At 38.2% G+C, this 25960-nt stretch overlaps 2 protein-coding genes across 5 annotated transcripts in view; both read right to left on the bottom strand.

Annotated features, from left to right (window-relative positions):
• The window catches only part of SOS1 (SOS Ras/Rac guanine nucleotide exchange factor 1), a 52008-nt gene extending 45861 nt beyond the window's left edge, over positions 1–6147 (bottom strand). Inside the window, exon 1 of the mRNA XM_070932289.1 lies at positions 6061–6147. Within this exon, the coding sequence (XP_070788390.1) occupies positions 6061–6147 (87 nt within the window). The remainder of the gene's footprint in view (positions 1–6060) is intronic.
• A 3759-nt stretch (positions 6148–9906) lies between these two features.
• The window catches only part of MAP4K3 (mitogen-activated protein kinase kinase kinase kinase 3), a 66311-nt gene continuing 50257 nt past the window's right edge, over positions 9907–25960 (bottom strand). For all 4 annotated transcript variants that reach the window (XM_070932293.1, XM_070932292.1, XM_070932291.1 and 1 more), the window contains 11 exons: positions 23884–23963; positions 22496–22556; positions 22292–22409; positions 21067–21125; positions 20073–20176; positions 19169–19340; positions 17097–17165; positions 16917–17009; positions 15681–15751; positions 12428–12483; positions 9907–11931 (listed from right to left, as the gene is read on the bottom strand). In XM_070932293.1, the coding sequence (XP_070788394.1) occupies positions 11844–11931; positions 12428–12483; positions 15681–15751; positions 16917–17009; positions 17097–17165; positions 19169–19340; positions 20073–20176; positions 21067–21125; positions 22292–22409; positions 22496–22556; positions 23884–23963 (971 nt within the window). In that variant the 3' untranslated portion in view covers positions 9907–11843. The remainder of the gene's footprint in view (positions 11932–12427; positions 12484–15680; positions 15752–16916; positions 17010–17096; positions 17166–19168; positions 19341–20072; positions 20177–21066; positions 21126–22291; positions 22410–22495; positions 22557–23883; positions 23964–25960) is intronic.

Genomic DNA, 25960 nt, shown 5'->3' on the forward strand with positions numbered 1-25960 from the left:
AAGCCTGACAAACAAGCAGTGGGGGGGGGTGTACCCCCATTTACAATTATGTGAACAAGCTCTGAGCTTACAGACTCAGCAGAATGGATTTAATTTAAAAGAATTTGTCCAGGAGGAAATGGCAAGATATCACGAGACTGTGAACCAGAAACTTGAAAAATTTAGGCAAGAAATTAAAGAAATGATACAACTAAAGTATGATAATTTGCAACGAAAGATTGTAACAGTGACTAATGCTTTTTCAGAAATTGTTATAAAGATGGATACAAATATCAAGTTATTAGAGTCCAAAATGGAGGAAGTTGATGATAAGATTAATAATTTGGACAATAAAATACAAATAATTGAAAATGATTTGACAAATATTCAAGACAATAGTTTAGAAGTAAAGTCTAAAAAGGAAGCTGCTCACGAGACTTACAATGTAGAAGATATAAAGCAAGGGATTGAAAAAGAAATTACAACGATGAAATACAGGCTCACGGAATTTGCGGTTAGAATGAGAGGATTACAGGAAAATAATAGAGATGATTTAAGAAAAATATCTGCTCAAGTTCTGGCCGGGATTTTAAAGGTTCATCCTGAGGAGGTATCTTGTAAGATTGACAAGGCTTATAGAGTAAATTCTTGGATTGCAAAGCAAAGGCAATTGCCTAGAGATGTGGTGATTTACTTTACAGACAAAGAAATAAGAAATGATATTGTGCAGAAATCTTTTAATTCTACTCTACAATTGTATGGAAGAAAGATCTGGATATATGAAGAGTTGCCGCCTAAGATTCTAAAAGATAGAAAGAAATTTGGATTTTTGGTGACTGAGCTTAAGAAACAAAATATCTCATTCAGGTGGGACGTTCCAGTTGGTATAATATTGAGATATCAAGGAGAAAGATATCAACTAAATACTGTTGAAAAAGTGGAAGAATTCTACTACAAGGTTCTCCAAAAGCAAAATCAACAAGAGATAGAAATTCAAGGTAAGCAAAAGGAGGTGGAAGTAATGGAAAAACAACAAGTTACAGAGGTCCTTGTAGATGAGCCGCTTCTGGATTCGCCTTCAGAGGTCTCAGCTGGACTATTTATAAATACAGGAGAGGCGGCTCTGGATTCTAAAGTGATGACTTATCAAGTTACAGACCAGCATGGAAATCAATCAGTTGATATAAAACTTATAGAACCAGAATGGAGATTTAAGTCACAAAAGCAAAACCAACAAGATCAAGTTGTAGATCAGTATGAAAACCAATCTAACCCACAAAAAGTCAAGAAAGTCAAGAAAAGAAGAAGCAGGTCACACAAAAACAAAAACTTTTAAACCAAACAACAGTGTAATGCCAGTTATTTAAGAGATGACTGAATACATGAAAAGATAGTTGAGGCGAAGTATTGGTTTATATTATCCTGAGGAGAGTGACAGACTTCTGCAGTGCTGTACTTTTGGGATGTGAAAAGGGCCTTAAACTGAAATGATTGGAACTATCTTTTTTTTTTTTTTTTTTTGGACTCTTTGATAAATATACTATGTTTATGCTGAGCTACAAGGCGAGAGAGTTATGGAATTGGGGCACGCAGATGATCTGGCTGTTACCCCATTATGGTGGTTGGAATTAATAATTTGGATAAAAGACACCTTTACAGACACTATATGGAATACAAATATAAAGTCACTCGGGTGGTGTTTTTTTTTTTTTTTATGAAGATATTTGCTATTGATGGGGGCAGATGGTAATTGAAGATACCGAACATACTGTTGGAATTAGGATGTGATGTTACCCTAACATGGGTGATGGAGTTTACAATCCAGCTGAAAGACATTACAGAAGATATCATATGGATTACAAGTTTAAAGTCTTTTTTAAGAGGATTTTATTTACATAAGGGAATATTTTTTAGTGGTGTGGGCAGAAGAATAAAGATATTATGAATTATTAAGTATGGTAGTCTTGTAGGAAAGTGGGTGGAGACAGGTTAGTTTATTGTTTCGTTTAAGAAAAGGGATATTATGTTTAGATATGAATATATGTAAAAGATTTGAGTTAAGAGATATAACGAGGGGGGTGAAGGAAATGGAGACTATGAATTGAATAAATGTTAAATTAGGATTTATTATATAGTTTTATAGCGGAAGGTTGTTTTGAAATGTTATATTAATATACATAAAATATTTGATTTAAGAGATATATGTATGGGGGGGTAGAAAAAGGGTAGATTATAAGCAGAAATCGCTAAACTGGGAGATATAATAATATTATTATGCTAAATTAGGAGTTATTATATAATGTTATAGTAGAATGTCATTTTGAAACGTATAGTATAAGGGGGAATATGATAATATTATTAGAAAGAAAGGGTCAGCATATGGGGATGGAGTAAGGGGATGGTAAAGTATTATATAATCTGTTATGAATTTGGGTTTTATTATGAAGAAGCCACAGGGGGAGGGGAGGGGGAGGGGGGGTTAGGGAGGGGGGGGGGGAAAATTTGTATTTGAAAAACTTTTTCAATAAAAAAAAAAGAATGAAATGGTGGAAATCCTAAACTTCACCCTAAGTAATATAGAAATATTGAAAATTCAACAAGTTGACCAACTTTTAACTACCACCGGGCACAAAAATATTATAAAGGATATCAGTAATATGTTAATGTTGAGTGAGATGGGAGGTTTCTAAATTTGATGTATAAAGTAAGCTTAATTTTATTTATCTGCAGAAAACTTGATTATAACATGAAGAAACTGAAGTAATTCTTACTTTCGTGACAAGACTAAGAATATAAACTATTTACCACAGAAACAGCAGTAAATCTGAATATTCATTTATACTTTCCAAACCATATAAACACTACTGCACTAATTTATTTTCCTGTAACTTTTACCTTGATTGAAATATGTATTTTTAAAAATACCACCATATTCACTTACTCTGAAAATGACATTGCTTTCAATTGTCAAGTTTCATAAATATTTAGAGATGTAAAAATCATATGCCTTTAGTTGTAACAACAAAAAGGCTCAACTCATATTAGTACCATTCTTTAGGTGCACCCATTTAAATTAGATACTGATCTGAGAACAATTTCTGATGCGGAATACCCTCCTCTTTATTTTAAAACAAAGGAGATTCAACGGCTATTATTTGATTGTAGAACATGCTAAAGCCAGAATGTGGCTTGTTTGGTTTTGATGCTTATTAAATAGGCCATCATTAATCAAAGCAAAGCTTAGTTATCACATTTGTGTAAAAGATCCACTAAGCACTCTGCCCTTAACAGTGGCCAGATATTAAAGAACCTTATAAGCAGGAAATAAAAGTCATGATTACCTGCTTGCTTGCCTCAAACAGCTTCTCGCAGCTTTATTGCCTCGGTATATGAAGTCCTATTTAATTAACATACAATCAGTTTCCCATATGTGTATCTAATGGCTAGGTATCTTGTACATACATATATACATACATACATGTCTTATGAGTTGTCAGTATGAGAACTCCAGAAATCCCTAGACTTCACAAATTTCAATCATTTAATGTGTCCTGGAAAAATATTGTGCAATATCAGTCATCACCTGAAAATGTTATTCTTCTCTACAGTGATCCCTTTAAAAGCTATCTAAGAGTGCAGCCCTAAATTTCTGTTGCCTGGTGAACATGAGTAGGATATTGCAGAGATGCTAGTCTTGAGTGGAGGCTCCAATAATACAGCATATTTCATTTGCCAAGAATTTGGAAAGATGGAAAGTTCTGTCAGCAATGGCTGGCTGAAGGGTACTTTGGTATTTGGGCAGCTTAGCTGAATTCAAACTGTTGGACTCACCAGTTATGCCAATGTCAGTTAATCTACAACCCTTGCATTCAATGGGAGGATGCTTAAAATACAACAATGCACAGAGCTGAAAAGTTCGAAGTTGTTCTTCACTTACTGCCTAGGTCAGCAAATACCAGCAAAGCTGGGAATAAAGGAGAATTACTTTCCAAAGCTATTAGTTCCTTTCTTTCCCCTTCCTTTCATTATTGTCTTCCCTCATGTTTTGTATACATCATTTTTTTATACAGTTCAACAAATATCACCTAGAAAACTAGAATACAACATAGAAATCAACACAAAGATAATTCCAATATTGTATGAGCTTAAAACAGACATAGACCACAGCTTGTGGTTTCATTTCCTCCTCTTTTGCCTACGTTGATCTCTGTTTGGGTCTTTTGTCTAAATTAGATACGGAGGCTTAATTTCTGCAATCCAAAAATATCAATTACACATTTGTTTATGAGTAGGATTTACACTAAGATTTCTAAATAAGCATAGTAATTACATTGAGTGATTTGGCTAGCAAATAAAAGGAGATAACAATATTAGCTAAATGTGAAAAGAGCAAATAGTTTAAATATATATACAAGTATTTGTGTGTGTGTATGTACAGACACACACACATTTTTGAATTACAACTAATTACTATTCCAGAATTAGATTAAAAAGCTATTTCAATAGGGTCAACATTCAATGCAACATTACCATATAGCTACCACTGTGTAAATTTAAGATGTTAGATAATGATTATGAATTCAACATTCAGTCATAGAGGTTTTATTTGGTGACTTGGGATGATCATTATCTCATTTCATCTCATTCTATATCGTAAGAATAGTATGGGGAAAACATTGGAGGAGGGACTACAGTGTACCCTACACTGTACTCTTTAAGGCAGTAAAGCTAACACATAAACGAAATACAGATCCTACTGATAGTAACACTTCATTTAATTAAACTATAGCTGGCAGTAGTATTCAACTCACACATTTCCAGTAAACAAAGTGAAGTAGGGAAGCAGCTGCAAAACCTTATCATATGTTTTTCAACTGGAGCATAAAAGTTTAAGCACAATCATTGATGTAACAGACATATTTAAATCTCAATTGCTCTGAAATGCTTAATCTTAGATCACTGCTCCAATCAAGAAAATGCAATGCATGCATGCAATATACATATAATATATAGAAAACAGTCATTCTCATAAACAAAACAGCAAAAACCTATAACTTTTTCATCTTCACTTAAGCTATATATAAGAAATCTGCAATCAATGCTAATTTTAATTCAGAGCAACTTGGTTTAAAACTAGGCTAGCACATGCTAGTTAAGAGAATTATAATTATAATTAAACATGATGCGGGTTTGAAAGAAAAACATGCATATAGAGTAGAATAAAATATATGACTAGGCTAAGACACATATATTCACTATACAGCATTATCCATTTAATAGATTTATATAATGCCTTTCATCATAGCATCCAAAACACCAAATAAGATTTCCAGGTGGTCTCCTATCCAAGCACTTAATCCTGAATAATTTATTTTCAGCAAAATTCTTGATTCATGTCCATTCAAATTAAAATAAGAGAATACATAAGAATGGCTTTAGGAAAAGCAAAGCAGAACACCAGTTTCTCATAAACAGTTGAAGTAGTCTTTCTTCTAATATCTCAAGGCTATTTAAGTTTCCCAATACTCGCTCCTCTAATATGCTGAATTACTTGCGCATGTTATTATGATCAATCAGAATTTTTTGGGGAAAATACTCTTTGTCTTCTTTTAGTTCCTTCAATTTTTTCTCCTCCCTTTCCACTATTTGTCTCTCAGCAGATACAAGAGACTAATGGCCAGCAACTGCTGGGGGTTATTTTCAACACAGTGCATGGATTTCTACTGCAGTCTAGCATGCATTTTGCAGAATGTGCACGCTGATTTTTCCAAAGGCAAATTATGCAGGTACTGACATTCGATAATCACAATTCCCTGGTGTATATCCAAGCACAGTAATTAGGGAATAAGGTATAGGTTCTCCCACGGAAAGTTACCAAATACCTCAACTACTTGCCAACAGTCAACAACCCCAGGCGCTAACTATATAACTGTATATCTAAATCTTCACGCCTCATCTGTCTGTCTGTCTAACCTATCTCTAATCTGCACGAATTATCTAACTTTCACGGGCTCATCTGCAGCCTTCTTCTCGAGGTATTTGTAAATCCAACGTGCGCTGGAAGGATAAAGCCTCTCTCACCTTTTTTAGGGCGGCCACAAGCAGACCCCGCCACTTGGGTGCATTCTCTTCACTGAAGAACTCGTACTGCAGCGGAGCCGCTTGCATCTTGCCTACCCCGTCCCGCCCCCTAAGGGGTGGCGGGGAAACGACGGGAATCACTGCCGAGGCCGAGCCCGACGTTGCTCCCGGGCTTGGAGTGAAGGTCGCAGGCAGCGACCAGAACCACCGGAGGAGGACAGAGGCAGCGGGAGCCGCCAAAGGCGGCAGCGGCAAAACCCAACGTCGGGGGACGGAGGCGACATCCCTTTCCCGGTCACCCGCCGCCCGGCCTGGCCTTGTCTCACTCAGCGCCGGGACCGGCCTGGGACAAGACACCACCGGACATCCTATCTCTCGTCTTGACAGGTCCGAGACTGAAAAAGGTCCGAGGGGAAACCGTCCACGAGAGGAAAATGACGGTTACCCTGGAGAAGAAGGGGCAGGGTCTCGACTGCAGCTTTGAACTCTCGGGATTCTTCCCTTGCCCTGATGGTTATAACCGCCGACGCATGCGCAGTTAGCGCGAAGGCTGATTGGGCATGCGCGCCTCAGGTTCAGTTACTCCTCTCTCTCTTTTTTTTCCTTCTTCTTCCCGAAGCGTCTTCTTTGGAAGTTGTTCGCTTTGCTTTCCCTTTTCCTCTTCCTCTGAAGTGCGGAAGTGAGACTGTGAGCTAATCATAACCTCTGCTCGGTCTAGGATCGAGAATCGAAAGCCGAATGTTTGAGCGAAGCTGTTTTGAGCTTTGGGAAGGGGGTGGGGAGGCGTGATCTGTCCAAGCGCCGCCTGTGGCTTGGAGGACTCATGACTTCGTCGTCGATCTCTACTTGAACATTCAAAACAAAACAAAGCGGGATAATACTGGATTCCTTCGTATAATTGGTTTGACAGTAAACGAACGTTGCGGATTCTGTGGAATTACAGGAAGCTTGAAGGCGTGTTTTCCCGTGCAGTTACGAAGATGTGTGGCGTTATATTGGCGGCACAAGAATAACTTTGATTACTCTTAAGAAAATTAATTCAGATTCTCCAATTTGTGCTGTTAACATTTTCCTTGGGTTGGGGGGGGGAACAATTTTCCTTAGCTTTGCAGTTCAGGAATCAAGTTTAAAATATGTCTAATCTTGTTTTCCTAAGCTGTCTGGAAACTGCCTGTACCATGAACTGCAATCATGTAAAATAGTTTCCTCGGCTTCCATAACCCAAAATAAAAAATGTACAGGAAGGAAAGTCCGGAATGAGCCTCTGAAGCAGTGTTTCTCAACCTTGGAAGCTTGAAGATGGGTGGACTTCAACTCCCAGAATCCGGATTCTGGGAGTTGAAGTCCACCCATCTTCAAGATACCAAGGTTGAGAAACACTGCTGAAGGATGTCTCATAGAACAGTTTCCCTTCACCTGTTTGAAATTCCAGAAAAATGTCATAAACAAAAGGGCCATGCTGCCTTCCAGGGCTTACAAATGGGAGACAAAGACAAAGCTTTCTCCTGTCTTTGTTCCCATGCAAGCAATGTTTGGAGATAACATTGAGTCTTCAAGGGTAGCAACCCCTGATAGCAATAGCACTTAGACTTATATATTGCTTCACAGCCCTTTCTAAGTGGTTTACTAGTGTCAGCCCCCAACAATCTGGGTCCTCATTTTACCAACTTCCTCCATAAATTTCTCATTCCAAGGTAGTTATTCAGAGGTAGATATTCTTCACAATATCTTGTGGCTATTCATGGATTATGTGCTATTTTAAAGTTCCAATTAGTGTAATTGAATGGCCCCGTTCCTAGTATTTTGAGGAGAAAAAAAATTACGGAGAACGGCAGAACAGCCTTTTTCCAGTGCTCCAGAACAGCTGTTGCCAACTGGTGGTCCATGGACCACTGGTGGCCTGCAAGAAAATTTTGATGGTCTGCAGAAATTTTTTTTGCATTTTTTATATTGCACTAAATACTATTTATCTTTTTAAACAAATCAAATTAGTAGTCTGCGGGATTTAAAATTATGAATTTAATGGTCCCTGAGGTCCGAAAGGTTGGTGACCAGTGGTGGGTTTCACTTACCTTTGCTACCGTTCACTCGTGCCACTTCTGCATATGCGCAGGAGCTTCTGTGCTGATTGTATTTGATGACATCCAGGCAGGTGGGTGGAGCCTCCCACTGCTGCTGCTACAGGTTCATCTGAACCGAGGCAAACCGGTAACAACCCACCACAAGGTGACCCTTGCTCCACAAGACCTCAGATTAGGAAAATTCTACTCACCCAGTTTAAAGAGATCTTTTAGGAATTCATCATTTTAACTTTCTACCACCCTATGTGGAGTAGCTGTAAGCAGCCATCTTACTGCTTATTTCTAAATTACGACAATGTGAGCAAATTACAGGAAAAGGGGATCACATAACCTTGGGACACAGCAACGGTCATAAATATGAACCAGTTGCCAAGCATCTGAATTTTGGTCACGTGACTTTAGACCACAATTGAACTCTAAGCGAGAAATTTTTGCCTCATTTTACCTTTCCTGCCACAGTTGAGTCACTGCAGTTGATAAGTCAGTTAACGCAGGTGGCCAACGGCCATTAAACAAATGTTGTAAATCAAGGACTATCTGTAGTTAAGTTACTGTAGATTTTAATTGTGGTTGGAACCAATTTGGTGTAATTATGGCACCAGGCTAGAAACTGGAAGACCATGAATACTAGTCCTGCCTTAGGCACAAAGGCAATGGGTGACCTTGGGCCAATCACTGTCTCTCAGCCCTAGGAAGGAGGCAAAGGCAAAATACTTTTGCCATCTTGCCAAGAAAACTGCAGGTTGTCCAGGTGTTCAGGACTCAACACTAACTTGAAGGAACCAATAAAAAATGTAGTAATATGGATAGTTTACTTATATCTATTTTACTGTGCCATTATGGCTGTTCTGGTATTCTGTAAGCTGATATCAGTCTGCTTAGATTTGATAGGAAATAAAAGCTTTCTCATAGTGCAGCTGGTCAATAATTAGTAGCTTGGCTTTTCAATAAGACTTCTCAACAGGTATGTCTGCAGCAAGCTTTCTTCAGAATGTTCATTGTAACGATTGCTCATCCCATTACATTGCAACACATGTATAAAAGAAGTGGAGTTTGCATTGTAAAATTTTGACACATTACATCATTTCTCCTTGTCACCTGGTGGATGTCCATGTATACAAGTGTTGCTGTGTGTGGCTCTGCTGGAGAACTTTAAAAAAAGTTTTCATTTAAAAAGAAAAGAGTAAGGTTTCAGCTCAAATAGAGGGGAATGTGCTCTGTGGCTGGAAAGTGAACAAGCATGAAAGGTTAGACTAGAATCAGGCCTGTCAAATTGATGGCCCGTGGGCCAAATACGGCCCGCACAGGCCACACCCACCCTGGCTCTGCAAAGGCAAAAAAGTGATATGTCAAAATCCATCCCGCGACGCGATCAAGTTTGACACCTCTGGACTAGATGATCTTTATGATCACTTCCATCCCCACAATTCTTTGATCCTTTGAATGAGCGTACACAAGCCTTGGAGCTACTTCCACCACCATCGCTGCAATGGAGCAGAATACAATTAACCAGGGCATGTCATGGGGGGAAAATCAAAAGCCAAAGGATTCTGTAAGAGTAAGAGATTTCTTGAGACGCTAATAATATTAGACGTACTTATGCCGCAATGGTTACTTTGTATTATGCAGTATAATTTAAAGGAAGTTAATTTACTTATCAGGGTGTCTGAATTTTCTTTTTGGCAATCAAAGCTGATTTCAGTAAAAATATTCTTCCTCAATTAGCAAGTGCTAAATTTCATTGGACAATTACTGCAGATGCTAATCCACATGAACAACAAACATGTTAAAAACTTTATTTTACATTATATACATAAGGAAATATTCATTACCAACAATACAGACCATAAATCAGTTTTAATGTACTTTGTTCTTACTTTATATCACAGTATAAAGAACATATACAAAAAAGTATGTATTTTCCCTAAAACATGGCATCTACATATCGCACTGAAAAGAATCAGAATAGTTTTGCTCAAAACTAAAATTCCTGTGAATGTGTTATAACAATTTAATTTTGTGAGGTAGTAACTAAATAATTCTGGCTAGGTGTTAAGACATTAAGAGAAAAAAATGTGACAACAGTAGTAAGGCAAAACATTTTTTAAACAAAAGCAAGATTCCTTAAAACAGTTGCCCCACCTAGTATCACTTTTTCTCCAGAACAGGTAGTCAATATATGGTGTCCTTGATGGCAGTGGGTTGGAAGCATCCTTCTTTTCAGAAAAACATATGTGCATGTTGCATGTTATATATTAGTGCCAAGAAGCTGTTATCCTCTACTAATTATTAATATACTCTAGTTTACCTCACAACTGGCATTTAGAAGTTGTAGCTCAGCATCACAAGGAAGATTATAATTTCACCACTCATGTTGTTAGGGTGCATATGAGTTGCTGGCTTTCCAGCTCCTGAACTGAGGCCAGTCTACATTTGTTCTGAGGTTAGGGTTAGGGTTAGGGTTGGGAAAACCAGTTGCAATAAGCATTTCCTTTTTTAAAGAAATGCTTTCCTCTGTTACTGATTTTTTGTTTGAAAACTTTGTTGCTATGTCTGAGGAAGAGCAAAGATCCTTGAATGCAATTTTAAAACCATTGATTCATATTCCTCGCTATAAGAAAAGCTTCTGTCTACACATGGAATCCAGCAGGAGCCCTATGGCCCTATCATCCTATAAGAATCAGAGAGGAGCTCTGCAGATCCAATAGGGTACAATGGCAATTCATTAGTGATAGTCAATCTCTTCTTAATGAAGGAAAATGTATACGTTGTTTTAATGCAAGTGCTAATGAATATCTGCAAAGTACTGCATACAGTACTAAGGCCTTTTGCACATGGCTATCTGGATCTAACTCCAAATATTTAAACACTTCCACAGTGTGGAGTGCTGTAAATTTTTGCATGATATAGTAGCTAGTAAGACTCATCATAATAAAGCTTATATTATCATTGTACACACTTATAATTACACCAAGGTACCACTATTGGATTTATTCCCATTTCAAAATAGGTATTTTTTTTCTCCAAGCATAGAAAATAATTAAAGAGAATTTTCCTTAAATATAAAAATATAGGTGTTCAATTGGCTGGTTTCACAAAGAGAACTACCTAAATAAGCTAAAATTATAATGCCTAAATTATTTCCACAAATGTACTTTTGTGACTGAATACATTACATATTAACACTTTGTGCAACCAAAACACCAGTGTACTTGCATAGAACTAAAAACAAGATTGTAATAGGATTACCGCCTTGATTACAATGTCTAAAAGATAAGATTTATTTATATTAGTAAATTACATAATAAAATACAATAGTGTTATTTAAATGCACTATTTATCAATAGCATCCCATTAGTCCTTAAAATAGTACCCAAACACAATTTTCTGTCCTCAGCAAACTTTACATATCTGTACAAGTAAAACATTTTGTTCATTATCTACAGAAAAATCAAGAGAGGCCTCCAGTAATACACTTCAACAAAAAATACTGCATATATGTACAAACATTACATAATAGTGAATCAAGAGTTCTGTAGAATGTGCTAATCATATGCATATCATTCAGGCAAGCATTCTTGTTCTCACTCATACTCATACACTACAATAAATTACAAAATAACTGTGGTTGGGATCCTTTCGCTTTTGTGCAATTGCTGTCAGATGTATTGAAGCAGTAGTGTTTCCTTATCTTGTTGCCTCTCAGTAACTGTTCTCATGACCTGCTAAGATGTACAAGTTGCTATTGGCAGTAGGATTATCTGTTGGTCTACTCTCCAGTACCACAACTCTGGGGAAAAAAAGAACGTCCCAAAAACAATAATTTTGGCAAATATATAAAACCTTTATGAAAGCCCTTAATTGGGTCTTGCTTTCAGATTTGGGCAGAATGGGGCATGTGACACAACATAAGCCAATTGAGAGTCTTTTTTTCTTGATCTAATCAAGTATGCTTGTTTTCCTTTATCCAATCACACCTTAAATGAGAGAGCAGCTACCAGGGATTGGTCACTTGCCCAGTGAGGTGCCTGAATGGCAATAACACACTGGCCAAGTTCCTTCCCTATAAATGATGGAAGGATTTGAGTCTCTAAAGTCCAATACTTAAAGCTATCCAGAAGAGAAAGACAAGCAAGAGAATTGTACATAGCAGGTCTAGTGATTCCTGCTTCTCCTCAGCAAAAGAATGAGTTTGGCAGCTACTAATGTAATGAGTCCCAAGCCTAATAGATAATTTATTCCAAAACTACTCCTTCCTTATATGTTGTGATTGTGATTGATCATACCTGTCAGATCCAAGGAGTCTAAATATTCTTGTACTGTCAGAAATTTCCTGGGTGATCTATTTGAAAAATCAAATATTTAACAGAGTGAAAGTGCATATAACAAATGCTCAATGAATCAAACTTTGCAAGCATTTTACTTGGCAATATTAAATAAAATTAACTGAAGTCATATCTAAATTGAATAAATACATACATACACATATATACACAATGGCTAACTAGCTAGGGCTACCAAACCTAGCAGCAATTTCTGGACATCTACTAGATAGAAACAAAACAGAATAGAAAACCTAAGTCTTTGTACTTTGTACTTTGGTCTAGGCTACCAAAGTCTCAACATTGGTAGTCTAGATCTAGCAGCCCTACTTTTAAGTATTATTGCAGTATTTCAGGGGAACTGAAATTAATTCTATAATACACAAAGTGCTAACTGACTCAAACTGTATAGTTAAATTTATGGTATATGTTATCATTATTCACCTCTTTTCCATATGGGGCGACTAAAGCTAAGGGAGTACTTTAGGTTATTTATTTATTATTTATTTATTTTTTGAACTTGTATGCCGCCCTATCTCCGAAAGGACTCAGGGCGGCTCACAACAATAAAAACAAGCAAAATCAATGTTAAAAATACCCAATAAGATTATAAAAAGACCATTAAAATCCCATTTAAAACCCCTTCAGTCCAAACCAGCCAGGCGAAATAACCATGTTTTAAGGTCACGGCGGAAAGAGCGAAGGTTAGGGGCCACCCGGAGCTCCAGGGGGAGCTGATTCCACAGGGTAGGTGCGCCCACAGAGAAGGCCCGCTCCCTAGGGGTTGCCAGCCGACATTGTCTGGCCGACGGTACCCCAAGGAGGCCCTCCCTGTGAGAACGCACCGGGCGATGGGGAGCTGGCCGCAGATGGTCAACCAAATACCCCGGGCCTAAGCCATGTAGGGCTTTATAGATAATTACCAGCACCTTGAATCTCACCGGGAGGGCAACCGGTAGCCAATGCAGGTCCCGCAGGAGAGGTGTAACATGAGAGTGTTGGGACACTCCCATTACTATCCGCGCGGCCGCATTCTGCACTAGCTGAAGCCTCCGAGTGGTCTTCAGGGGCAGCCCCATGTAGAGAACATTGCAGTAGTTGATCCGGGAGGTGACGAGTGCATGGGTGACTGTGCATAGGGCATCACGGTCCAGGTAGGGGCGCAACTGGCGCACGAGACGAATCTGGGCAAATGCCCCCCGGTCACGGTCGTAACATGATCTTTAAAAGTCAACCGTGAATCCAGGAGGACGCCTAAGTTGCGCGCCCTATCAAGAGGGGGCAACACCTCACCCCCTATAGCCAACAATGGAATATTCCCTTGGAACCGGGATGCCGGTATCCACAGCCACTCTGTCTTGGCGAGGTTGAGCTGAAGCCTGTTCCTCCCCATCCAGAGCCGCACCGCTTCCAGGCACCGGGACATCACGTCAAGGGCATCACTTGGCTGATTCAGGGTGGATATAAAGAGTTGGGTATCATCATCATACTGATGATACCCCACCCCAAAACCACAGATGATCTCCCCCAGCGGCTTCATATAAATGTTGAACAGAAGGGGAGAGAGGACTGACCCCTGAGGGACCCCACATGTAAGGGACCTCGGGGCCGACCTCTGTCCCCTCGCCAACACCGCTTGCAAGCGCCCAGAGAGGTAGGAGGAGAACCACTATAAAACAGTGCCTCCCACTCCCAACCCCTCAAGGTGCCGCAGCAGGATACCATGGTGGATGGTATCAAAGCCGCCAAGAGATCTAATAGGACCAGGACAGAGGAATGTCCCTTGTCCCGAGCCCTCCAGAGATCATCCATCAGTGCGACCAATGCCATCTCCGTGCTGTACCTGGGCCTGAAACCCGACTGGTACGGATCTAGATATAATGTTTCATCCAGGGCCAACGGGAGCTGATGTGCCACCACACTCTCAACAACCTTCGCAATAAAGTGAAGGTTGGAGACAGGACGAAAGTTATTCAAAATAGCTGGATCCAAGGCAGGTTTCTTGAGGAGGGGTCTCACCACCGCCTCCTTCAAGGTGGCCGGGAAACTCCCCTCACCCAAGGAAGCCGTAATAACTGCCTGGATCCAGCCATGTGTAACCTCCCGGACCGAATAAACGAGCCAGGAGGGACATGGGTCGAACAAACATGTGGAGGTACTCAGCTTCCCCATGATCCTGTCCACTTCCTCGGGAGTAATAGGATCATACTCGTCCCACATCACCAGTCCCGCCGTCACCTCCCCGACCGACCCTGCCCAGCTGGAGTCCAGCCCATCCTGAATCCGAGCGATCTTGTCCCGCAGATGCTGACTATACACCTCGGCCCGCCCCCGCATATGGTCATCTCCCGCTCCCTGACTTAAAAGGGAGCGGGACACCCTAAATAGGGCGGCAGGGCGATTATCTGCGGACGCGATGAGGGCGGAGAAGTAAATACGATTCATCGCCTCCATCGCCACCAGATAAAATCGAGTGAAAGATCTCAACTGTGCTCAGTCACACTTGAAACTCTGGATCTCCAACAGCTCTCCAGGCCTCTCCTCCGACGCTTCATCTCCCGGAGCTCCTCAGTAAACCAAGGGGCCAACCAGGATCTGCGTCGGGTCAGAGGCCGCAAAGGCACGACCCAGTCGAGAGCCCCGGCAGTTGCCTTTTCCCAGGCATCCACTAGAGTCTCGACCGGGGCGTGGGAAAGAGAGACAGGTATAATCCCAAACTCCGTTTGGAACCGCTCAGGGTCCATCAGGCCAGGTGGTCGGTTCCACCTCCCAGCGGTGGGGGGTGGCATAATGGAAGCCCAGATCGGTCCATGACAGGGGTTGAATAGCTGGCTCACCCCCACCGAACTCACTTTGCCACTGCTCCGAGATAAAAACTAGATCGGGCGTGTGTCCCCCCTGATGAGTCGGGGCCTGTATTATCTGGGTCAGGTCCATGGCTGCCATGGAAGTCATGAACTCCCGGGCCACTCCCGATGCCCCCCTCCCCCCCAGTTATTGAGTGAACTCACAGAAAAACCAATATTTCTACTGAGATGTTCTACTTAATATCTTGGATTGCTATGATTCTCAGCCATTTCTATGAGAGGAAATGTATTTACAGCTACCATAGTTTGCAAAATAATCTAAGTTTCAGCTAATAAGAATACTAAAAATTATTTCATTTTCAGATTATTTTTCAAGAATTAAATATTTTTTTTCATCTCTCAATATTTACCTCATTTGAACGAAAACTCCTGCCTTGCATTCCATGCTTCCAAAAAGCCAAAACGCTATCTTGTAAGCAAACTGGCAGGAAAGAAAACACAAATTAGATTTTTTTGTGACTGGGTTCTAAAAAAACACTTTCCTACTTAAATTGTATTAATTCTATACATTATTTAATGAATGAAGGACTGAAGTTTAGGGTGCAAGAAGTTTTCATCTTTTTCTTATATGTGACAAACTTGTTTCCTTCCAGTATTCTGAATCTTCCATGTGATATCCTAAATTGGATGGGCAGAATGCTATAAAACAAATGCTATTTTGGGATTATATTATCAGAAACACTGAGTCCATGGACAGTAATTATTTTACTACATTCTACCTTGATCAAGGCCTCACTTGAAATACTGTGTCCCTGACGCCAGCATGGAGAACTACCAAGATGGTCTAGGGACATGAAACCAAGCTCTCTGAGGAATAGTTAAAGGAACTAATTAATTTTAACTGGCAAAAGAGAAGATTGAGGGGGAGATGCAACAGTAGTTTTCAGATATCATATGGTGGAGAGAGAGAATTTATTTTCTGTCACCCAGGAGGGAAGGACCAGAACCAATGAATGAATTTGAAATTCATTCAAATTACATGGAAATAAGAGTCAGGTAGGATATTAGCAGTAGCAATTAGACTTATATACCATTCCATAGCGCTTCGCAGCACTCTCTGAATAGTGTACAATGTTAGCATATTGCCCTAACATTCTGGATCTTCATTTTACCGATCTTGGAAGGATGGAAGGATGACTTAACCTTGATCCCATCGGAATTGAACTCCAGACTGTGGACAGAATTAGCCTGCAATACTGCACTCTAACCACTGTAAGGCGTGCAGGACGCCTTAAGGAGCATGGAAGGCCTCATATATCTTCTGGTTAACTTGATTTCCAGGGTTATTAAAACTTTAGAGAATTATAAAGAGAAATATTATAAAGAATAATCCAATGAAAGTTTATAGTCAAACATTTTTGGTTTTCCCTTGACTACGTTTTGGAAGGATAAGATTGTCCTAATTTTATATCTGTTTTTAACAATATATGACATGACTTGGCTTGTCATTAGAGACATTAAAATTGTGCATACTGAGCATCTTTCTACCTTCAAATTTTCATCTATATAATGCAAGTTTTCATTATATAATATAGTGAAGTATTAGAATAGTTAGCTGACTAAATGCTAGGTTCATTTTTACTCACCTATTGATTCGATTTGGAAATCAAAGGTGAGTTCGGAGGACAGTTTTCGACTAGATTTTAATCTGCCTTGCAAATTTACAATTTTTATACAGCCTGAAAAAGTAAAAACATTTATTACTCAGCAACATTTCACAGTGCACTTATCCAAATATTTATATATGGATTATAGTTGTCACTTACAATCCAAGCAGACTAAAATGGTATCTCTCTCTAGTTGTGTTACATGTACAACAGTTGTCTGTGTAGTATCTATAACAAAAGAACTGAGTTAACATTTTTAATATACATATCAAGAAAAGTATTATGTAGTTAAGCTGTATCAACATCCTAATTGTATATATATATCAGTTACAGGACAATTTTTCTTCTTAAAAAACATGCTACCTGCTGATTAGTTTGTAAATAAGATACATTTTTTAAAAAGGCAATGAGATGCAAGCTATCTTTTAAAATGGAAGAACAGAAAATAGTTTAAGAATATACTTTCCTCCAGCAAGCTAAATAACAGCAGGAGATGGGGTTCCAATTAGGAAGCCCATGCTTTCCCTAAGATGGCTAAAATGGAGCATTTTCTATTTCCTATTTTCTTTTGCTGATGGAGCAAGATGGTTCATCCCTCCCACCAAGCATGAAGGAGAAAGCAAGAAGTGATATCCTTAATATGAAGATAATACTAAACAACAAAGAAGACAGAATTAAAGACAATGAGAGGGGAAGCCTGATAAGTTCCCCTTGACCCTTAAATTAGAAATTCTCCATTCCTCTTCTAAGTACCCAATGTCTTCGGCAAAGAACAGATAAGAACAAAGTTTAAGTTCCCTCTTCAGGATACAACTCTGATCAGAACCATTTTCTCACAACATTCAGTGGCTGAATCAGCCAAATAGTATTTGTCCAGTGATAAGACATTGAGTGAGCCAGATAGAGGTTCAAGCCAAAGAACAGTAATGACTCCAAAATATATGTAGTTTAACTATTAAATCATCTTGGAATGGAAGCAGGGGTGAAATGCTCCCGGTTTGGACCGGCTCGGGCGAGTAGGTAGCGATGGCGGCGGGCAATTCAGAGAACCGGTAGCAAAAATTCCTGCCCCCCGCCCCCGCCCCCCATGCCCAGCTGAGCCCCGCGATCATCAGAGCCTTTTTTTCCTTTTAAATAGTTCTGACCAGCCAAGCTCTGACATCCCAGCTGAGTTGCCTGCTAATCAGGGAACTCAGCTTGGATCGCCAGAGCCATGTAAAAGAAAAAAAGTTTCTTTTTTTTCTCCCCCCCTCCCCCAGCCTCCAGCTTGCTTACCTTAGCTGCTGATCGCATGACGATTGCAATCCATGCATCAGCAAGCAACTGAATCTCCCTGCCTGCAATCAAGCTCATCGGTGAGCAGCTCTTTCTGCCTGCCTGCCTAGACTTGTGGACTTCAACTCCCAGCAAAGCTGGCTGAGAAATTCTGGGAGTTGAAGTCCACAAGTCTTAAAGTTGCCAAGGTTGGAGACCCCTGTTCTATTGGGTAAGTTTTTTCCCCCTTTGGGAGCTTTAAAAAAAATAGTTAATTGGGTTTTTTTTTAGTTGTTCTTTTTTTAGACCTAGCCATTTAAAATTTAGGAAGTTTTAAATTTAGCTGCTTTTATATAAAAATAAATTAAAATAAAATAATATTTGTGCAGCTTTCTGAGATTTAGTGTGTTTCTGTAGTGTTTCACTCTAACTACACAAACACACAAAATCTCAGAAAGCTGTATGTGGAATTTTGTGGTTTTTTTGGGCTTTTTGTGACTGTGTGAGGTTCCTGCTTGTTGCAGGGGCCATTTTGGGTCTAGCACAGCTGCTTTTACATTGTGGGTGAGCCAGTTGTGTTGTGTGTGTGTAAAGTGTAAAAGTTGTTTTTTTGGGCTTTTTGTGGTTGTGTGAGGTTCCTGCTTGTTGCGGGGCCATTTTGAGTCTAGCACAGCTGCTTTTACATTATGGGTGAGCCAGTTGTATTGTGTTGTGTTGTGTAGGTTAAAAAAGGGCAAAGAAGTGACATTGACTTGGCCACGCCCACCCAGTCACCTTACCACCAAGCCCCGCCCACTAATTAAGCCCCAGCCACAGAACCGGTAGCAAAAAAAATTAGATTTCACCCCTGAATGGAAGTATTATAAACCTGGAATCTGAAAGTACAGAAATAAAAAAAAATAAAGCACAGAAATCCAGGAAATAGTATAGAATCCATTACAGTGCAATTTATGGAATTATCATAGGAAATAACAAACCTGTTTCTGTAAACCATGAAGAGGTAGAATTTGGATTGATAGTTTCAAATTTCACTACTTGGTTGAAATCTTTCCCTTTAGTTACACCAACACAAACCAAAGGGAATTCCTGTTCAGGCACTACAAGCATTTCAAACAACCTCAGTGGACATGGTACAGGAAAGTCTATGTGCTAAATCAAGAAATACGTTATTCACAAAGTAATTATCAAAGTAGCATATTATTAAATTATTTCAACAATATATTACAATAAAATAGGCTTTCATTCTGTTAAGTTTTTTTAGTAAATTCAATTCTCCTTTATGAAATAGATCAATAGCTAACATTCTAAAAATAAAGTCTTAAAGGAGATTGTGGTTTTGCTGTTAAAACAAAATGTCAATTATGATCCTGTGAGGTATCTGAGGGGTAACTTTGAATTTTTAACTATATCTCAAGTCTATGGACAGTGCAAATGTGGAAGCAGGGTTGAATCCATGCTAAAAAAATCCATGCTTCCTAAATGTGGTGGACCCCCACCAACCAGGGAAAAGGTGGAAGAGCAACAGTCTTCCCTACATGCCACTTTGGGAATTGTCCTGTGCCAATGACAATACTGGAAGAATATTTTTCTCTTTTGGACAACATGCTGGAAAAATTTAGTTTTATATCCAAGGTAATTTTTGAACACTCTCCAGAAAATTATCCCTCCACTTTGCTAGCCATTAAATGTCCCCCCACCCCGGAAACACCCCCCCCCCCCCGATATAGCTCCAGGATCTTTATTCAGGCTGAATTGCTGTGAAGATGTTTTAACCTCATCTTTGTTAATAACATAGCTGCTGCTTCTACTACCACTACTAATCTCCTCCCCCCCATCTCTCTCCTTTATTCTTAGAATTAAGTTGCTTTTAAAAGAACCTACCTTGATTAACATGAATTTCTGCATTGGTTCAACCCATTCTAGTAGAATAATACTAGACTGAAGTGCCCCAGAAAGATATTTGTGTCCTGTATAAGGATTCCTCACTGAAAAAAAAGAGTAGTCTCCTTAGAACAGGACTTCTTAAATCTTTTGCTATCCCTTTACTGTAATCTTAATCTACATAACTCATCTAAAAATCCAAACACCAAAATGAACAGAAATGACCAATGAAACAGTACAATGAAAGTTTGAGGAAGGTGGATTCATTGTAACAGTGTACACTAAAGGGATTTTCACATCTTCCTTGGATCTGTCTTTACCTCTCCAAGGGAGGTAAACTTCAGTTTAGGAAATCCTGCCTTAAAAGGAAAGCATGGACATATAAATTATATATTATGCAACACTAGAGAACTGGGTATCTGCATAAAAAGCTAACATGAAATTGTTGTTTTTCTGTAGCTGTAGCCTTATTAGACATGAAAGTATTATAAAAGGGTCATAAAACTATCACAATTTCTTTTCTATTTCTATTGGGAAAATTATACTTTTGTGGGGAAAAAGTCCTAGGTAGGAATGAATATTTTCCTTCCTTGTCTGCTGAGACAATTACCTGCATGGAACCAACATCTCAAGTTCATGTGTGCTTATTGTAAGATATTCTATATGGAATATATAGAAAAATATAGAGGAAGATATACACATGTGCTATAACAGTGTATGTTAAGGATATGGAGATAAAGCCCTACTGCACAATTCTAAATTTTCCAGGGAAACTTGGAAACAAAAGATCCTATTCCTACAAATTATTACAGCCTCAGAAAATTTTATTTTGCACCCTGTTCTGAAAAATGTTTCTTCACAGCATGGTGCAAGTACATCATCAAATTACAAGAGACATTAAAATAGTTATTAAATGTAAAATCCAAGACAATTATTATACAGGTGTATATTATAAAAAAGACACAGACTGAAATGAAAAGGTATCTTTACTTACCCACACAACATTTTTGACACCATTTCGTATCAGGGATTTTTGTAGACACTGCAAACTTCCTAGAATGCATAAAGAACAATGAAAATTAATATCATATCTTCCTCCAGATATGATCCTACTACCTGAGCCTTGATTTTGCTCCAAATCAATTGCTGGAAATAGAGTGGTAGGAAGGTACAGTTAGTTGTAACCGTGTACTACGTAAATAAAGCAGGTTAATTCTAGTCTGTAAAATATTAAACCACCAGCCCCAATATTAAAGACTTAAAGCCCTAATCTTATAGTGCTACAGAGAAACTTAAGAAAACTTCAACTGAAACTTCAACTGGAAAGAATCTAAATGCCATTCCTTATCCTGTAATTGATCTGGCCTCCTTCCTGTGCAATCCTTAAGACAGGGGTGTCAAACTCACGTCATCACGGCGGTGTCATGTGACATATTGCGACTCCTCCCCCCCCTTTCCTAAACCGGGTGTCTGCATGGCCAGTGTATGATGCATCCAGCCTGCAGGCCACGAGTTTGACAACCCTGCCTTAATAGTTGTGTTTTCCAACTTGGTAGCTGGGGAATTCTGGGAGTTGAAGTTTACATATCTGGAACTTGATGAACTTAGGAAACAGGCCTTAAGAGGACAATGTTCCCTCAACTTTTTTTAAAATTAAAGATATTTAAGATATTCCTTTTAAGATATTCCTTTTCAAACTCAGAGTTCCATGTCAATGGAAGACAAATTCTGCTTTTTTTCCTGTTAGAGCACTGGTGGCGCAGTGGTTAGAATGCAGTACTGCAGGCTAACTCACTGCTCACTCCAGGAATTTGATTCTGAACGGCTCAAGGTTGATTCAGCTTTCTGTCCTTCCAAGGTCAGTAAAATGAGGATCCAGGTTGTTGGGAGCAATATGCTGACTTTGTAAACTGCTTAAACAGCACTGTGGAGCGGTATATAAGTCTAAGTGCTATTGCTATTATTCCCTAATCCACTTGGTGCCTAAGTCACAGTTCAATCCATTCAGGAAATTATCTTAAACTTTGGAACATTTTTAGAGGGTAAGGAAGAGGAAATTCCAACTTTTTTCAGTCTGCTTTCACTGGCTGTTTAAATGAAGTTTTTTTAAAAATACAATAAATTGTTCTCATCTACAAACACTTGTGAGCCATTTTAAGGACTCCATTTAAAAACACCCCCCCAAACAAGATACAATCCAATACAAACAATATATTTACCTGGGAAGTATTCTGTCAGGTAGTTTATGTGCTGGTATAGCCACTGGTAACTTCTGCATTTGCCGTGCATAGTCAAATAATCCTGGCAAATTATGAGAATAAAGCTGAGAAGCTTTACCTATAAATAAAAGGGTAAATAAAATTACTTTACAGACCAATGTACTAATATTTACAAGGTAATATTTTTTTAATGACATGACCTACCAGATATTGACAGCAAGCAATTGTTCATTACATATAGCCATGTGCATCGTCGGGGAAATAGCTGATAAAAGGAAGAGCAATAATTTATATACTTGATATAGTAAGCTGTTATTAGACATCCTGTCTTACGCTTGCTTAGTGCACATATTTTCTTGGTTGTTTATTAAACCTATAATCCACCTTTTAATATACGGTTCCAATAAAAAATAAATGTAAAATGTGTAAAGTTAAATAGTTGTGGTTGATTCATTACTAGATAGCTTATAGGACCTGCAGGAAAGCCATATGCATAAGGTATAAATCATGTTTCAAATTAAGCACGGCTTGATGTAATTGTACCCTATTTGTTTTTAATATAGCTGAGGGTAGCCAAGACCAAGGAAGTCTTTTCTTCATAACAGTTCATACCAAGGAGAGTCTCATCAATTTCCACAAGATAAGATCCTCTAGGAAGGAACTGTCAGCTGACATTCATTTGCTATTCAGTAATCATGCTCAGTATGATGTAGTTCTTAATTTTGCTGCTACTGGTGGGTCACCCAAAGTGTCTTATGCTTCAACTCACCCATTTAAGGTGGACATAAGGCATTATATTTTACCTTCAATCATACTTGCTGTATCATTGTCCCATGATCTGGATTGAGATGTTATAAAATCAGTGGATATAGAGTCTCTGATCAGACCACAAATTCTGAGTAGGGAGATGGGTGGCATTTTAGCACTTTCTCTTTAAAACAATCCCCTTAACCATTATCCAAAACTGTAGTCTACATTCTGGATACCTGCATTCATATTTCCACATTGTTTTATATTTTCTATTAATTTGAAACGGATATACAGTAATTAAATATAATGAAAGTAAATTTAACAATTAGTGTATACTCAAGTATACTGTTTATTGGTTTTGCACTAATAATATTTTGATATAGATAAACTATTGTCTGACGTTTCATTATCTATTTTGGGTAAAATCCAATGCTTTACATAGACATCCATTTTTTTTCCTGGATATTAAAAAATCTATTTTATTTAGATCAATTGGTAGGTAGCATGTCATATGATCACATGTAGAAATACGGACATTTAATGAGATATAGCTATCTTCATCTAAATAGATAGATAGATAGATAGATAGATAGATAGATAGATAGATAAACTATCTACATATCTGAAAAATCTGAGTGATTTACATTCTTTTAAAAATGTTTTGGAGGTTAGTGTACTCCATCTAGTGATAATTGTAGCTGTAAAATATCTACCCCCAAACTTAACAATTTTCAGCCTTAAAAATAAAGATCTGATCTCTTGGTATTAACAGAAAAATGTTTTAGGCTCTATTGAGAAAATTATTCACTGCTACATTTGAAAACCAAAATCTGAATACAAACCTGTTCCATTGATGTTTCATGAAGCTCATTAAGATTTAAGGTATAAATACCTTCCTCAGCACCAAATATTAAGTACTGATCTACAAAGAAATGCAAGTACTTAACAAAAATTTTCATTTTAGCACACAAAAGTCTCTCAAAGCAATACCCATTCATTTAAAATAGCATAGATTAAAATATACTACTTAAACATAGGGCAGATATATGAATGAATCCCTTTTTAAACAAGCGATTCAAAATATCTTGAGTTACATGGTAAGGAATTACAGATTACACCATGCATGGTTGGAAAATCCATGCTGAAACAAAGCAGATTTGGTTAGTGCCTGAAAGCCATTTTCTTTCTTTCTTTCTTTTTTTTATAAAATAATTTTTATTGAGTATTTTACTTTTTAAAACCAAACACACAATAGGAAAAGAAATCAAGAGACAAAAACAAAAACACCAGACGTTAAAATACAATACTAACAACAGATATATACAATTTTACAACTTTCTGCATCAACTTTTGTCTTTCATTGATTTGCATTGCTTAATGGAACTGTTATACATAAACCATCATTATTTATTAATTTTTGGATGTACATTATGAGCCAACTATTTGGAAGTCTGAAACAGCCCTCCCCTCCCCAATGTAAGAGATTTAAAAATGTGATAAATAAAAATCAAATATTTCTAATTTTTAAATATTAATTGGCAAAGGTCTATATTTTGTCCTAGGTCTATTCAGTTGCAAATTGTGCAGAGGTTACAATTTTTTCCCTTAGGTCAATCCTAGCTTGGTATTTCTAAGACTTCATTAGTGGCAAATTTAACATCTTTGTAAACTTTTCATCTCAATGCCACTCAGCATTTAAAGGGAGTATAAATTTGTAAAGAGAAGCTTTATCACTGATGGCTCCATTATCAAGTTCTCTCTGCATAAACAAAGAAAGCTCAAGTTATTTTAGTTAGAAAAAACTTGAACTGCAAGGAATGAATGCTTCATTCCTTATCATATGGTAACAACTCCATGGTTGATTTTCCATATCTAAACCAGAATAATTTTCTGTTGAGAACTGATATATGCAAAACAGGATGGACTCCATGGAATCTTCCATCTCTAAGTGAGAACAGAACATTGGATGCTTAGTATTAAGATTATTTTTCATTTCATGTGAAACATACAGCAATAGGGTAATTTCCCCTATTGTCCAAGCAACGTTTTTGACTTTAGATTTGGCAATGCTAAACCATACTGTTTCATTGAAATAGCATTCTCATAAGGGATGAAGAGTGGTGTGCCAGCCTCATTACAGGTAGCTGACCCTGCAGTCTTCCTTCCTAAGAAGGAAGAATGTATCTACATATGCAGAAGAACAATATGACAATACAGCAAAATGGCCTGTACTATTTTCAGACCATGTGTGTGTGTTTGTGTGTGTAGCAAACTTGTTGCAAGTAAAAAAGAACAAAGAAAGCATACTGTATGAGATAAGCTAGAACCAATACCTGAAATATAATTTTAATAGAATAATAGAATTGGAAGTAACCTTAGAGGTCTTCTAATAGAACGCACTGCTCAAGCAGAAACCTATAGACAAATAATTAATCAATCTCTTCTTAAAAACTTCTAGTGTTAAAGCGTCCACAACTTCGGAAGACAAGTCTGATTAACTGTTCTAATTGTCCGGAAGTTTCTCCTTAGTTTAGGTTTTTCTCTCCTTATTAGTTTCCATCCATTGCTTCATGTCCTGCCTTCTGGTGCTTTGGAAAATAGGTTGACCTCCTCTTCTTTGTGGCAGCCCCTCAGAAATTGGAACACTGCTATCATGTCTCCCCTAGTCCTTCTTTTCATTAAACTAGACATACCCAATTCCTGTAACCAGTCCCCTAATCATCTTTGTTGTTCTTCTCTGCACTCTTTCTAAAGTCTCAACATCATTTTTTATATCATGGTGACCAAAAATGGATATAGTGTTCCAAGTCACTATAAAGTGGCACTAACACTTCATGTGATCTTGATTATATTGCTCTGCTTTTTGACAACTGCAGCACACTGCTGGTTCAGTGATTGTCTACTAGGACTCCCAGATTT

This window comes from Pituophis catenifer, unplaced genomic scaffold, assembly GCF_029215685.1.
Source record: "Pituophis catenifer annectens isolate HBS135680 unplaced genomic scaffold, rPitCat1.0.hap2 SCAF_1, whole genome shotgun sequence".
In the NCBI taxonomy this organism is placed as follows: domain Eukaryota; kingdom Metazoa; phylum Chordata; class Lepidosauria; order Squamata; family Colubridae; genus Pituophis; species Pituophis catenifer.